The sequence below is a fragment of the Onychostruthus taczanowskii genome, unplaced genomic scaffold (genome assembly GCF_017590055.1).
Source record: "Onychostruthus taczanowskii isolate IOZ18803 unplaced genomic scaffold, ASM1759005v1 scaffold23, whole genome shotgun sequence".
NCBI classification, from domain to species: Eukaryota; Metazoa; Chordata; class Aves; order Passeriformes; family Passeridae; genus Onychostruthus; species Onychostruthus taczanowskii.
The window spans coordinates 4,235,330-4,249,068 of record NW_024499573.1 but is presented as its reverse complement, the minus strand read 5'-3'; the positions used below and the strand labels follow the sequence as shown (position 1 = coordinate 4,249,068).

At 44.5% G+C, this 13,739-nt stretch overlaps 1 protein-coding gene across 1 annotated transcript in view; it reads right to left on the bottom strand.

The window, feature by feature from the left end:
- PRKAR2B (protein kinase cAMP-dependent type II regulatory subunit beta) overlaps positions 1–2,024 on the bottom strand; it is a 75,129-nt gene extending 73,105 nt beyond the window's left edge. The window contains exon 1 of the mRNA XM_041405370.1: positions 1,551–2,024. Coding sequence (XP_041261304.1) covers positions 1,551–1,878 — 328 coding nt within the window. The 5' untranslated portion in view covers positions 1,879–2,024. The remainder of the gene's footprint in view (positions 1–1,550) is intronic.
- Between the last annotated feature and the right edge of the window lie 11,715 nt (positions 2,025–13,739).

Sequence of the window (13,739 nt, the reverse complement as noted above, 5' to 3'; positions counted from 1 at the left end):
ATTCTAGCATGTCCCTTAATGAGAATATTGACAATAATGGCTTTCTCTCTTCACAATCACAACAAAAAGACTGTCAAAAGGATCTTGATTACTGGCATTCATTCAAAAAGCTTAGAAAGCTTCTCAGAGCACCCTGTAAAGTTACAGGTATGTAACACATACACATTAATAAATAAAACTACTTTTCTGCACTTCCCTCCATACAACATTCCAGTTTTCCATTTACCAATGAGATTGTTTGGTGTTAGAATAATTAATGTTTGAAAGACCACATCCAGTGTTAGTGAATTAAGATAATAATTTTTTCTTCCACATTATGATCAATTCAGGTTTTTAAGACAGTAAATTTTCAAATTTCTACTAATCTCATATAATCAGCATTAGAGTTTAAAATTGCCACATAAATCTGCAAAACCTGATTGACAGATTCCATTTCTCATTAAATACACGTGGGTATAGCTGCAAAGAACAGATGAAAAGAATGGCGACTGTCTTATGGCGTAACATGAAGCATTTTGAAAACTTACCCACTTCTTAAACGCCTACTTGTTTATCTACATTTCCTGATGAAACACACATAACACATCATTAAAAAACCCGCACTGAAACTCTTCTAGCAAAGAACTGCCTTCTGTACTCTGCTAAGTAAATCTACCTCCAGCACGACTTGGAGGGATGACTGCTTTGATGATCTGATGAGATACAATTCAAGGTATCCTCAAAAAAAAATAAGATAAAGATGCTTGGACGCTTTCCTCTTCTCCATCTAAGCTTACTGACTGACCCAGCAGTCAGCCTGCTCAAGACACAAAGCACTGTGCACCCTTCAGGCAGCTCCTACCCGTCCCATAACCCACACCAGCAGATGGATTGACAGTGTCTCTAAATTAAACCTGTCAGCCACACAAAGATAAGGTGTCATTAGCTGCGTGTAGAGAGGTGTTACCTCCAAACACAAAGATACCGCAAATGTTCTTTGCTGTCACAGCAACACTTGTTCCACAGGCCTTTCTAAATGCAGAAAAACTCACTCTGGCTTTCAGGAAAAAATTACGTTTTAAATTGTGCTCTACTTTCTAAAACACACATAAGTACATCTACGCAAAACGCTTAATCAAGCGCGTGAATACAGTAACATGCCCATGAGAGGTGGTTTCTGAGGTTTTCATTCCCTTGCACTAATTACGGAATGCACATTTGCTCCTATCAAAAGGAAACATATAGATAGACCTTCGTTAGACTATTACAGGCTCACACGCTACAAGCGATGCAGCTGCTGATACCTGTACGCCAAACACCCAGCACCGCGAACACCGGGGGAAAGCCGGGGAGGCTGAAGTTTGCCGCGGGCTCCGGGAAGCCTCCCGCGGGCTCCGCTCTTTGGCGTCAGCGCGGGCGGTCCGTGCCCGCGGTGCCGCCGCTGCCCTGCCCGCGTCCGCGCCCCGCCGCGCCCGGGCTCCGCACCCCGCGGGCCGGGACCGCATCCCCGCCGGCCGCGGGAGCCGCCCCGCGCCCCCATCCCCGGGCCCGGCGAGGCGGGGGAGCCTTACCCGGGAACTGCTGCGGTGGCGGCGGCGGCGGCGGCTGCTCGTCCTCGCCGCTCTCGGAGTCGGTCTGCATGGGCTCCTCGGCGAAGTTGACCCCGCGGGCGTCGGGGGGGCCCCGGCGCGGCGGCTGAGTGCCCCTGTCATGGCCGGTGCCCGCTCTGCGGCCGCTCGGCTCCTTCTCCGCCGCCTCCTTGGCCGTCGCCGCCTCCTCCTTGAGGCGCCCGAAGTACTGGAGGGCAAACTCCAGCAGGTCCCCGGGCTGGCTCCGCAGCACCTCTACCGTGAAGCCCTGCAGCAGCTCCGTCAGCCCCGCCGGGATGGAGATGCTCATGCCGGGGCCGGCCGGGGGGGCGCAGCCCGGCCAGGAAAGGGGGAGGGTGAGGGGAAGGGGAGAGGAGAAGGAGGAGAAGGAGGAGGAGGAGAAGGGGGGAGAGCCCGGGGCCGGGGGTCGGCGGCCCGGGGGACGAGGCGCGCCCGGCGGATCGCCCGTGGGCAGCGGCAAGGGGCGGGCGGCGGCGCAGGTGGGAGCGGGCGGGGGGCGGGCCCGCGGGGGGCAGCGGCTCTGGCAGCCTCGGCGGCGGCGCCTCCTCCCCCCGCGCCGGGGGAACCTCGCGCACATGTGACCCGGGAAACCATGACAACCTCCCGCCGGGGACTGCGGCCGCCGCGCCCCGCCCGCCCCGGCGCGGGAGCCCGCGGGGCGGCGCGGAGGGCACGGCGGGCACGGCACGGTATGGCATGGCATGGCATGGCATCTCTGCCCCCCGCACGGCCCGGCCTGCCGGGGCACGGCCCCGCCCGGCACCGGGCCCCCCGCCACCCCCGCGCTGCGGGGACCCAAGCCTTGAGCGCCTTCTCCCTGCGGGGGTATCCAGGCATCCGCCCTGGCGACCAGCGGGGATTCCCGATGAGCGGACACGTCCCCGCGCAGGGGAGGACCGCAGTGCATGTAGCGTGTCATAGCTGGTTACTGCTGTGCTTTTTCACGGCCATGCACCACCTTAAAGCTCTTCTGCTCATCATTCATACGCATGGAAGTGCTGTCGATTTGTATTCATCTATATTATTTAGGATGGGAGGGGTGATGTGGTGCTAGCAAGAACACCCTCTTTGTCAGCTGGTTGTTTAAGGTCCACGAAAAATTTAGCTGGAGAAAGAAACAATTGCTTAAAAATGGGGGAAGAAGTCCAATTTAAACACTGCTGAGTGCCAACGCTCAGCATAGACGCTCTTCCAAGCCATGCTGCAGAGACTACTTAGCACAGTGGTAAGTGGGTGCTGCTTGTCATCACCAGGAAGCTTAAATGTTTTAAGTAGAGTAAGTAGCAATTACGGGTGCCATGTTTTTCAATGCTTCACTAAACGCTTTTTGAAAGTGAAGTCCGTGGAATGCATGAAAACTGCATCGCCGCCTGGTTTGTTATCACCTCTGAACATTGGCCAGCGTTTTGGGGTTCCAGAAAGGTCTGTTGGAGTCTTATTTTTATGCATCAAGCTAATTAACTGCTAAAACGTCTAAGGCTGCAACAACACGGCTGTTTGATAATTGATTTCATTAAACATTCAGCATTGCTCAAATGGCCTTGCAATGAGCTTCATAAGGGCTTAGGGTAAGATAAGCAGTCAAATGTGAGTTTGTAGTAGCAAGATACTGAAAGACCTGACCTCGAAAAAATAAGGTGGCAGCAAAATTCAGCAATCTCTGTGACACTTTTCACACAGATAGGGATATCAAAGCCAGTTTTAAATTTAATTAATTTCCAAATGGAACCCAGTTCTGGTTGTGTATGTATTTTCAAATGGAGCTTGGTTCACAAGTTGGATCTTCAAAGTGTTACAGACCAGGTAAATCAGTGAAGTGAGTAAACCATGCCTGCGTGGGTGATATTGCTCCCCTGTAACAGGCAGGAGACACCTCTGCTAGTGGAGCTGTGGAATACCTTCAAGCAACATCTTGTGGCTTCATTTTATGCTGCAGGCCATTATAAGTACTTTTTTGAATTTAAATTCACTGTTGTTTAGCATTGTCCTGCTTGAGGAACACCTTCAAAGTCAAGCTAAGTCATCTGGGGGCAGACCACGAGTTCTCTCTGGGCTGCAGAAGGTGGTCCTGTCGTCAGGCTCTAAGAACCGCTGCAGTGTCCGGGGGGCTGCCAGCACAGCCCCACTTGTGCCGTGCCGCAGTGCTGGCATGCCCTGACCACAGCTGCCTGCTGGAAGCCCTGCTGGTGCAGCAGGCAGCCACATCCATGAAAACGGCTGAGAATCAAGTCCAGCAGGACAGCTGACACCTGTACATCACGGACCGATGCATAGCTTAGTCGCTCTGGAGGGTGGTTAGCTAGAAATGCCAGACTGGCTCATTCACAAGTTCGGGAGCTTAAAAACCTTCTCACACCACTGATAGGATTGGTCTGTTTGTGACCAGCCTGAGACATATCTAAACTTTGAGGAAGCCCCCAGGCAGAAAAGTGTTAGTAATTAGTGCCTTCCAGGCACTAGGTGTCCTGTGAGCATATAATATGCCATTTAATGGAATCTTCCAGGATTACAAGAGTTTTCATCCCTGGGGTTTTCTCGTACCCAGACAAGGCAGTCTTTTTTTTCTAGGAATTTACCAGCAGCATAGTGTCTTTTGCCATCTAATCAAGGACTCCCCTAGTTTGTCAGAGACTCTCATCCTCCCAGACTTAAAATGAGATCACTTCTCTGAAGACATCCTCAAGAGCCAGCCTTTGATGTTTTTATGCAAAACTCAGATAATTTGAATAAGAGATTCCTAAGTGGCAGAACTCTAAAAAATGCTTCTTTCTAAAAAAAGTTTCAAAACAGCCCAAAACATTTGTGTCTAGTGAAACTTACCTTGAGGTTTGTGTATCTCAAAGGATGGCAGCAAACTTTGTAGTTCAAGTTGGTGTCATCTGGTTTCCTTAGATGCTTTCTGTTCCAAAGACTTTGTGTTGATATTTAAATTGCTTTTAAATCCTCATAAGGAGGACAGCTGTCGAAAATATGTGTTATGTCTAGCAGAGTGAACAGTTAGATAGTGAGAGTATTGATTCACACCTCTCCAATGAGTTTCATTAGTTACTACTAATTTTTGTGTGCCATTCTAGTTCAGCTGTAAATATCTTCTTTAAAAGAAAGAGAATATACAACCTACAGAAATCCTTCTGGACTGAAAAACGATTAGGCAGAATATTTGCCTCACAATTCACAAGGAAATAAGCTAAAGACTTTATCTCCTTTCCTCCTAGCCAACAGATGCAGTTTTCATAACACTTTGCTTACCTGCTTTGCATGTCGTTCTTGTCCCTTCACCGGATTTGCAGCAGTGAAAAACAAGGTGATTAGAACTAACAGGTGAGAAATAGCAATTGTCTCCCACAGGACAATTCCAGACAGCATGCTTCAGACAGTGGTTGGGAATACTTTGTTAGAGCTCAGAGAATGAGACATTTTCTGATGACATGGAGGACAATGAACAGAGTGCAGAACAGATGAATGTCAGACTTACAAGCCTTGTCTTTACCAGGGTCAATGCAAATTTAGTAAATTTAGTAAACTTGACCTAACAAAGTCCATCCAACATCCAACTACAAGCTTGGGGGTTTTTTTCTGCCAGCTTTCAATGTTTTGCCTGATCAGAATATTTTTCTCCAGTCCTTCCCAAGACCTGCCCTTGAACCATGTCCCAGTGAACCCTGCTGAGCCTGCAGTGCTGCAGGTGGCGTACAGAGGGGCAGAAGTGTGCACTTAACATCAGGGGTGTGTTCCAGGGTAAAGCCCTTTCTACCCTGAGGAAAGTGACCTTAGCAAGCACACTGGTGGAGTACCAGCTTTTAAATCCTGCCCTTTGTTATCCCGTGTCAGGCGAGAGAGACTGTCGTTACTGTGTCCTTGCACTGGCTGGACAGCCAGCCCAGAAAGGAGAGACCCTGATCTCATCATCTGTAACAGTCTCTCTCAATTTGGCAGCCTAGCAATTTCCACAGTGGTTCTCCATGGCAAGAGTTCATATTGTACTGGAGAAACACATGGCAAAGCCAGGCCCTCTGCCTAATGCAGGAAAAGACTCAAGTTTGTGTTTGGAAGATGTTACTCCCTAAATTTCCTGTGTTTAAAAGAGCATTGATTTGTCTTATCTCAAATCTTTTGTCCAGGCTTTTGAAATTTTAGGTAAAGATATACTTTGCATAGTGCGCGCCATAAAAAGCTGCTCAGAAGGCATTTTCAAATCCCAACTTGTTTTATATTTACTTCAACATCTCTTCTGCTATACAGTAATGGTTTTTCTTCCTGGCTTTTGACTGAGCGATAGGTGGTTTGTAAGTTTAGAACAACCACAGTTCACAAGAATAACCATGTACCAATTTCTGATCATCCAAAATACCTTTGAAATTGACTTTATATTGACTTTCTTTTTTTTCCTTCTTGGGTCCTTCTGGCTTAGTAGGCAAATCTTGCTCACAGAATTTTTTAACTAACTGTTTTTAATGGCAATCATTCAGCAATTAATTTTCCAGCAATAATAAAACTTGCAGTTGTGTAGATCTATAGTTTCACACTTTTCTGTCCTCATTAGAATGATATGTCACCATTATTGTATTACAAAATCCATTTCCAAACCCAAACCTATTTATCAGAAAAATGTTCAGTTCTACAAGAAATATAAGAAACTTGTGCCTGTAATGCATGAATCAAGTTCTAACATATTCCCCATGATTCTTCCTCAGTTGAATCTCCTCCATCTCATACCCTTTATTCTGCCTGTGCTTATTGTTCTGTGGACCCAAACCCTTTAACTCCCCCACTGCCTACTGTAAATCTAGAATGGCAAGAACTAAGTAGCTATTTACATACTCAAGTAAAATTGTTATTTATGCCAATGAGGGTTTTCCCTGAGCAAACAGAAAGGCCAAGTTCAAAACTTGGATGGAAGGAATCCACTTGAAGAAACAGAATAGCAGCAAAGGAGTGTAAATGAAACAGCCCCTGCCACTTTCAGAATCAATTCACCATCAGTTTAACCAGATACACAGTTTGAGGAGTTTCCTAACACAAAATGGCACCTGCTAACCCAGGAACAAGTGTTCATTTCCTCTCCCGTGTATCACCTTTTAGGCACTTGTAGTGCTATGTAGTCAGTGAAATTAAATGCCTGATTAGAGCTGAGATGAATCATCATGCTGGCAGGGGCAAGAGAGCAGAAGTCATGGCTCCAGAAGGGGAGTGTCAGATTATCAGCAATTCAGATTCTAGTTGGCTTCTGTTGGTCCTGAATCCGAGTGTTCTGTCCACCTCATCTACTGAGATAATATGTTCAAAAGAAATGCAGAATATCTTATATTCTAACCTCAAGTCCCTTGCTTTTTCACTCACCCTAGTCCTTTTTAACCCCAAACTGTATTTTCCAGGGAGTATGAGCTTTGGGACTTATTACAAGTTCTGTTTACAAGTGTTGCTATTCAGTAAATGAACAGCTGTTGATTTCCATTGAAATCTGTTTTTTGTTGTCCTTGATATTCAGAAACTAGAGGATGCTGTCTCTCAGAAAAGTTCTCCTTTTTATGTGCCTCAATTTGGGTTCTCATAATCACCTGTAATTTCAGAAAAATGTGACTAGAGTTTCTAAAGTCAATATAGTGAGTGCTGAATTTGTCATTAAAAGTAAACCTCATTTTAAAAGCAATGAAATAAAATGACAGTGTGGATGTAGTAAACTTCATCTGTTTTGAGGATCTTATTTCATTTGATGCCCTACACTTTTTATAAAAATGGCACTATACACTGTTAAGACAACCTGTTAAATGGCTAACAGAGACATCTCTCCAAATAGCTAACAACGGAAAATCATCATCAGATGGAGAAGTTCCCCAGGAATTGGCAGTAGGCTGCTTCTGTTCAACACCTCCTGCAATCACATGGGAGCAAGTGTAAATGTGGCTGATACAACTTCCAGATGACACAAAACCCAGATGAACGGTGATGTCACTGAGCTCAGGGAAGCATGGAATGATCTGCATGACTTGTGCATTTAAAGAAAATCCTACTCTACAAGCTCCTTATTAAGTCATTGACTTCGGAGGAAAGAGGTTTCTACAGAATGGAAGGGCTTTAACTTGGAAGGCAGTGCTTCTAGAAGAATTTGGTGATCAGAATGAAAACATTGCTTTACTCCAATTTCTGGTGTAATTCTGCAGACAAAGGGGCTAGTGAGATTTTCACTTGATCTCAAGAGGGAGATCAAGAATAGGAGTGGGAGACCTTCCCTCTATAAAACACTCCTGAGACCAGTAAAAAAAAGTACAGATTTAGTGTTCATATATTCAAAAGAATATGGAGAAATGGAGATGTGCAGAAAAGAGACATAGGAATTATTTATAAGCTGAAGGAAATGTCTTGAGGTAAAAAGACTGGGAGAATTCTCAACATTTATCTAAGCACTTGTTACCATGCTCAGTAGAAGAGGTTTATATGATCTAAGAGATTAATGATATCAGTCTGTATAGTCTAGTAGCACCTTTATGGAAAAGAATGGCATCAGTCTTGCTTATCTGAGATGGCTCAACATCTTCTTTTGGAAAATCAAACTCTTTCATGTCACTAGAGGAACACACAAATACCCAAGGATACAGTAATTCTTAGGTCTTCTGAAATAGGAAGCACCAGTGAAAAAATCATAACATATATGTGCTTTTGAAAACCTGCAGTCACTGCCGTAGATGCTTGGGTTTTATTTAAATTAAAAAGACTGATCATGACTGAATAGTTTTGCATAATTTTCCTTGAGGGAGCTGGGAAATCTGATAATTTTTGAAAAATGAACTTTCTCCCTGCAAATCTTCTTCTATTAGTCCTGAGCTTAGATCTGAAGTCTTCAGATCATCTACTTTGGGGAAAAAACTGGGAGAAAATGAGTAGAAATAGCTGTTGGATAGAGAACAACACTACAATTCCCATGCCTTGAGTTTCTTATTAACTGTCAGTGGTCCTAAAAATAGTCATTAAGAGAATTAACTTCAGTTTCTTGGGAGCTAATTTCCAGAAGGAGGGAGTCAGAGCTGTGGAGTCTGGAAGTGATATCTTCTAGGGAAGAAGCAACTTTTTCAGTGAACATGAACTGTTGGGCTTTTGGTTTGGGTTATTTTTTGGTTTTGTGAGTTTATTTTTTGGATTTTATTGTATGGGATTGTTCCAGTTGGTCTATTTTGTTGTTTTGTTTTGTTTTTTCTCTGATAGATTTAATTGTTACTCATTATATTCTTGAGGAAATTATTAGTTTTCTTGGCAAGAAGAATAAAGCTTCTGTACAAGTATTGGTTAAAGAGGGCACCAGCTGAAATATTTCCTTTGGTTTGAGCCCTGATGTAGTGGTAATGTTCCTGCAGACTTCTGTCCTGCTGAAAACTGAAAATAGCATTAGTGAGTAAAACCACACTCTGACCCTAACATGTTTCTCAGTTTGGGTGTCTCTGCACACCTGCACACAGCTGGGCTTGGTAGGTACTGCTGGGCTGTATGACAGGCTCTTTAGTGTCCCAAAGGCATCAGCCAAGATGGGTTCAGGTGCCTTACGGCCTCGTCTGTAAGGAAAGACATGTGCCTGTAGTTGGAACAGTGACATTTGAGAGAAAAACCTTAATTCAAACTAGCAGATCTTAAAGGACAAATGTGAATGTGTCAGAGCTGTGCACTGGAGTGCCAAGCCTCCAGTTTGTCTCAGGACAGTTTGTTTATACAAACTTGTGGCTGTGCATTTGATTAAAAAATAATGAAAATGTAATGACCTTTAGAGATTCTGTGTTTTTATCTCTCTCCATAAGTGTATGTGTGTGCATGTACAAATAAACACACATGCATTTGTCTCTATATGACATTACTGGTTTTATTCTGGCAGAATCTGAATATCCCATCATATTAATCTGTCTATGAATGCAGTGTAAGTATCTTAACTCAGCTGACTTGCAGTGAATTGAGATTGGCTATTTAGCGTAGACTTATGGATAATCAAAGAAAGTATGTGATTATTTTTTATACTTTTATAAGAAACAGAAATATTTACATTTTTAAAGTAAAATTCCTAATTGCACCACATTTTCAATATTCCAACTTTAGCCCCAGGAGTGGAATATAAACTGTGCCAGACATGCATTCCCATGAGTTTTTTATCGTTGTTTTCGACACAATCTATTTTTATTCAGTTCTATGGGAAATGCACACACTTTGTGCAGTTGCCAGAATGTAATTTCCCAATGCCCCTTATTTATTTCAAAGTATGCTTTTTTTGGACTCAAGTGCTTTTGCAACAGCACTTTTTCACGTTTTGTCATGTAAGTTCTCCTTGCTCACACTGAACACATTTGGTGAGGACAGTGGTTACATGTGTGGAGCTGGAAGGACAGCCACATAAGCTGGCAGAAGCCTCCCACACTGGCCATAACACTTGGTTCTCCTTCCTATTTCAGGGTCTTCTATTATTCATGTTCACTCCACCTGAGGCCTGCATGCAGGGAGCTCCCTGGGGGCAGAATTCTTGCTTTGTTCAGATTCTGCTGCATGTGTCAGTTGTTGGGGAGATGGTGATGGCCTGCTGAAATCCCCTTCTTTGGCCCTACCTGGCAGGACACTTTGGAGGCTGCCCAAATCCACAGCAGGTTAATCCTCTAGGAGCTGGGGCTAGCCAGAATGCATCCAGCTTCGGGCTGATTTACAACACAACCATTGCCTAAGGGGCAACAGGGAAGTTCAAGCTGATGATGTACCAGAGAACAGATTTGGCAGTGGAACCTGCCCCAAAAGGACAACTTACCTCCATAAGGACATGCTCCTTGGTCAATATGTCCACTAACATTTGCATGGTGCTTTCCAGGTCAGCATAATTTTCTGCCCTAAAGTCACTTTCACTTGATAAGAGTTTTTTCTCTCATTTACTCATTTTTGTGTTAAAATCAGCTTAACAATGTCCTTACATTCCCACAAACCATCCTGTTAGATCATTGCCATAAGACCTAGTCAAGGACTCTCATGTTCAGACACAGTTGCAGTTCTAGGACAGTCCTTTATAAAGTGCCACAGACACTTCTGCATATAAATAGGGCACCACTGAAGAAAACCTCTCCAAAACTTCCTTGCAGTGATGTTTAAAGGGCATTTTAATACGTGCCCCAACCCTGACTCATCCTCAGTACAACACCACAGACCCTACACCATAACATCTGCATAAATGCCCTACTCTTATCTCACAGCGTTCTCCAATATAGAGTTCAAACAAATAGGGAAAGGAAGAAATGTGGTCTTTAGGCCAGACATTGTGCTCACTAGTCCTTCCTACTTCTGCTATATCTGCCTCAATTTATACCTGGTAGCTCAAATGTGAGTTTGTTCTTGGAGGTTTGGCCTGACTGCTTGCAGAGAGGGTTGTTAACCCCCCGTGACACATACAGCAAGGATCCAGGGTCAGGGTGCTTTCCTTGCCCTGTGGATTTCTCCATCATCCTCCTGCCATCTAGATGGTGGCACAGCTTTGTCCTACTGGAACTTGGACAAGAAGCAGATGGGTTTGGCCTGTGGCAAAGGCATGTGGAATACCATGCCAGTTTAGCAGCTGGCAAAGGCATGTGGACTACCAGGATGCAGGAAGGTGAGAAGGTTCTCCATGGGTCTGAGCTCATGGCTACATCTTGAAACCGTGGTCCATTGCTGTGGCCGTGAGTCAGGGAGAAAGGCTGCAAGGATACAGCTGTTACATGTTTTCCTTAGCAAGTCTCCTCCAATGTTTCCATTGCCTCGGCTTTTTAATTTGCAATGGCCAAAGGCAAAAATTAACCTTCTCCAGGTCTGACAACCTCACAGACTTCCAATAACTCATGAAGAAGAAACAAATATTTTAAAATTTGGCACCTGGGGGTAGCCAAATTTCCATGAAGTGGCCTGGAAAAGGAGCCTCTCAAACTGGCAGTGTCAAAAGAAGCTCCTAGTCCAGATGCTTCCACAGACTTCATTGTGACAAAAGCATCTTTCCCTGAAAGGCCAAGGACTCCCAGCAAGGAAAGGATCACTGCTGCCCTTCCAGTCAGCCTTCAAAATAATTGTTTACAAAGATTGTCTACCAAGTCAATTGATAACAAGATAAATCTACATTTTGAATAAACTGCAGAATGCATCCTTCCTCCCAAAGCAAAAACAAAAGGAAAAAGAAGTCAGTATAATCAACAATGCAAGGACTGTAGACTTGTCCCTGGTAGCATGTCTGGGCTGTCAGACATTTCTGAGTTTTGGATTCTCAGAATAAGACAAATCTTTTTTTCTCACGATTTGTATAGAGCATTTGGATAAGGCATCCTAAGACCTCTGGGCTCATATGGGTCTGTGCAGACAGGACAGCTTACAAAGTCAGGATGGATTGGCATGCTTCTCAAAATCATATCTTTTCATTTTCCTGAGTTCCCTTCTCTTGAGCATATGGGTTTAAAATCCACATTTCTCTGGTAGTCCCACTGTAAACATTCTAAATATTCCTAAAACAGGCCATTAGGGCAGAAACACTATCAGAACTTCAAAACAGCAGATCTGCCCTTTCCATAGGAAAGAAAGGAAAGTGTAATTGCCCCAGAACTATCACTCTGAAAGGTAAGAGTCATCCATGAAGCATCCCTTTGTCTATCCGTAATAACTAGGTCTTTGTTCTGATACTCTTTTTCTGTAGATGATGATGAAATAATGTAACAGGTATGCAGACACAGAAGTGTGGGGATCTTTGGGTGAGAAAATTCCCCCTGACAAATCATTTTTCTGACAGGACCAGTCATCTTTCAAAGTAAGTCCTCAGATTTTTATCCTATCCTTCTCTGGAAAGACTGCAATAAGGATACTTCACCCTGAACAGAAATAGAAGAGGAAGATGCAGACAGCAGATAGACTCTTTTACTGACATTACAGAGCCAGATTGTCCTGTGGGAGCTGGCAGCAAGGTCCAGCTGATCTTATCCTTATTTTAAAATAGGATAATGATTATGGAGAACAGAGAGATTCTCAGTGTGTGATCAGTGCCACACCACTTCCCTGGCCAGTTTCCAGTGTGATACTCACCAGACTGAGATCTTTTACTTAATCCATTAAGTGCTAGCCTAGTTTTATAGTCCTCTCCATGGAATCAATTTCACATGGATTAAGATACATGGAGAAGCCCAGTCATCACTGCAGCTGGGGTGGCAGGGAAGGAACACCAGCTGGGGTTGCACTGCTCTCTTTGGCTGTCCTGGGAGTGTCCAGATCAAGCACATCTGCAAATCTGCTCTGTGCTTAGAGAAATGAGACAGGTCTTTGTGAATCTCCACCATTTCTTGCTCTTTCAACGCAGATGCAGAGGGAAGGGAGCACCATAACACACCAGGAGGAAGGGCTGACTCCTTGCTGACCTTTTCTTTGCCTGCACCTCTGTGTGTCACATATCTGGTGTCAGCAGCACTGTTCCCTGCTTGACACTGGCCAAGCTGGATGGCAGGTCTGGAGGGTAGGAACAGGGAGGGAGGGCAGAGGAGGGCAAGCAGACAGCAGCAGACTGACCCTCCTGAGACAAAAATGCATCATATCCCAGCAGGAGCCATCCTGCAGAACTGCAGAGAATCCTGTCCTGGGCTCAGATGCCCAGATGCAGGTAGAAAATTTAGGGTTCTTAGTAACTGAGATTTTTCATGTTTAATAGCCAAAGAGCAGTGAACTTTCTGCCATGGAGAAGCTCTCAGTGACATCTCTGTGTCAGCCACTTCTCCCTGTTTTGTATCTTCTGCAAACCTGCTGGGGCTTCCCTCTGTCCCACCACCCAAGCCATCAACACAGGGTGACCCCTGGGGTGTGTCACTGGTGACAGTAGCCAAGTTAAGGGAACAGGCAAGGATTTTGTGCCTGGAAGGGTTTAATTTCTGCTGATCAGTATACAGAGATGTAAGAAGAGTTCTTCTAAAGGTTTATGGAAGGATGTACTTTATTGGAGATAGACTAATAAGTGTTAGAGTTTATTTTGAAATGTCCATTATTTTGAAATATCTACTACTTAGTAAAGCATGAAACATTATTTCATTGTAAATATATGCAGCGTTTTAAGACTTGGACTTTTAAAACACGTAGATATTTTAAAATAACTCCATTGTGTAAACTGATCCTTGCTTAATAGTGCAATGTCTTGTAAAC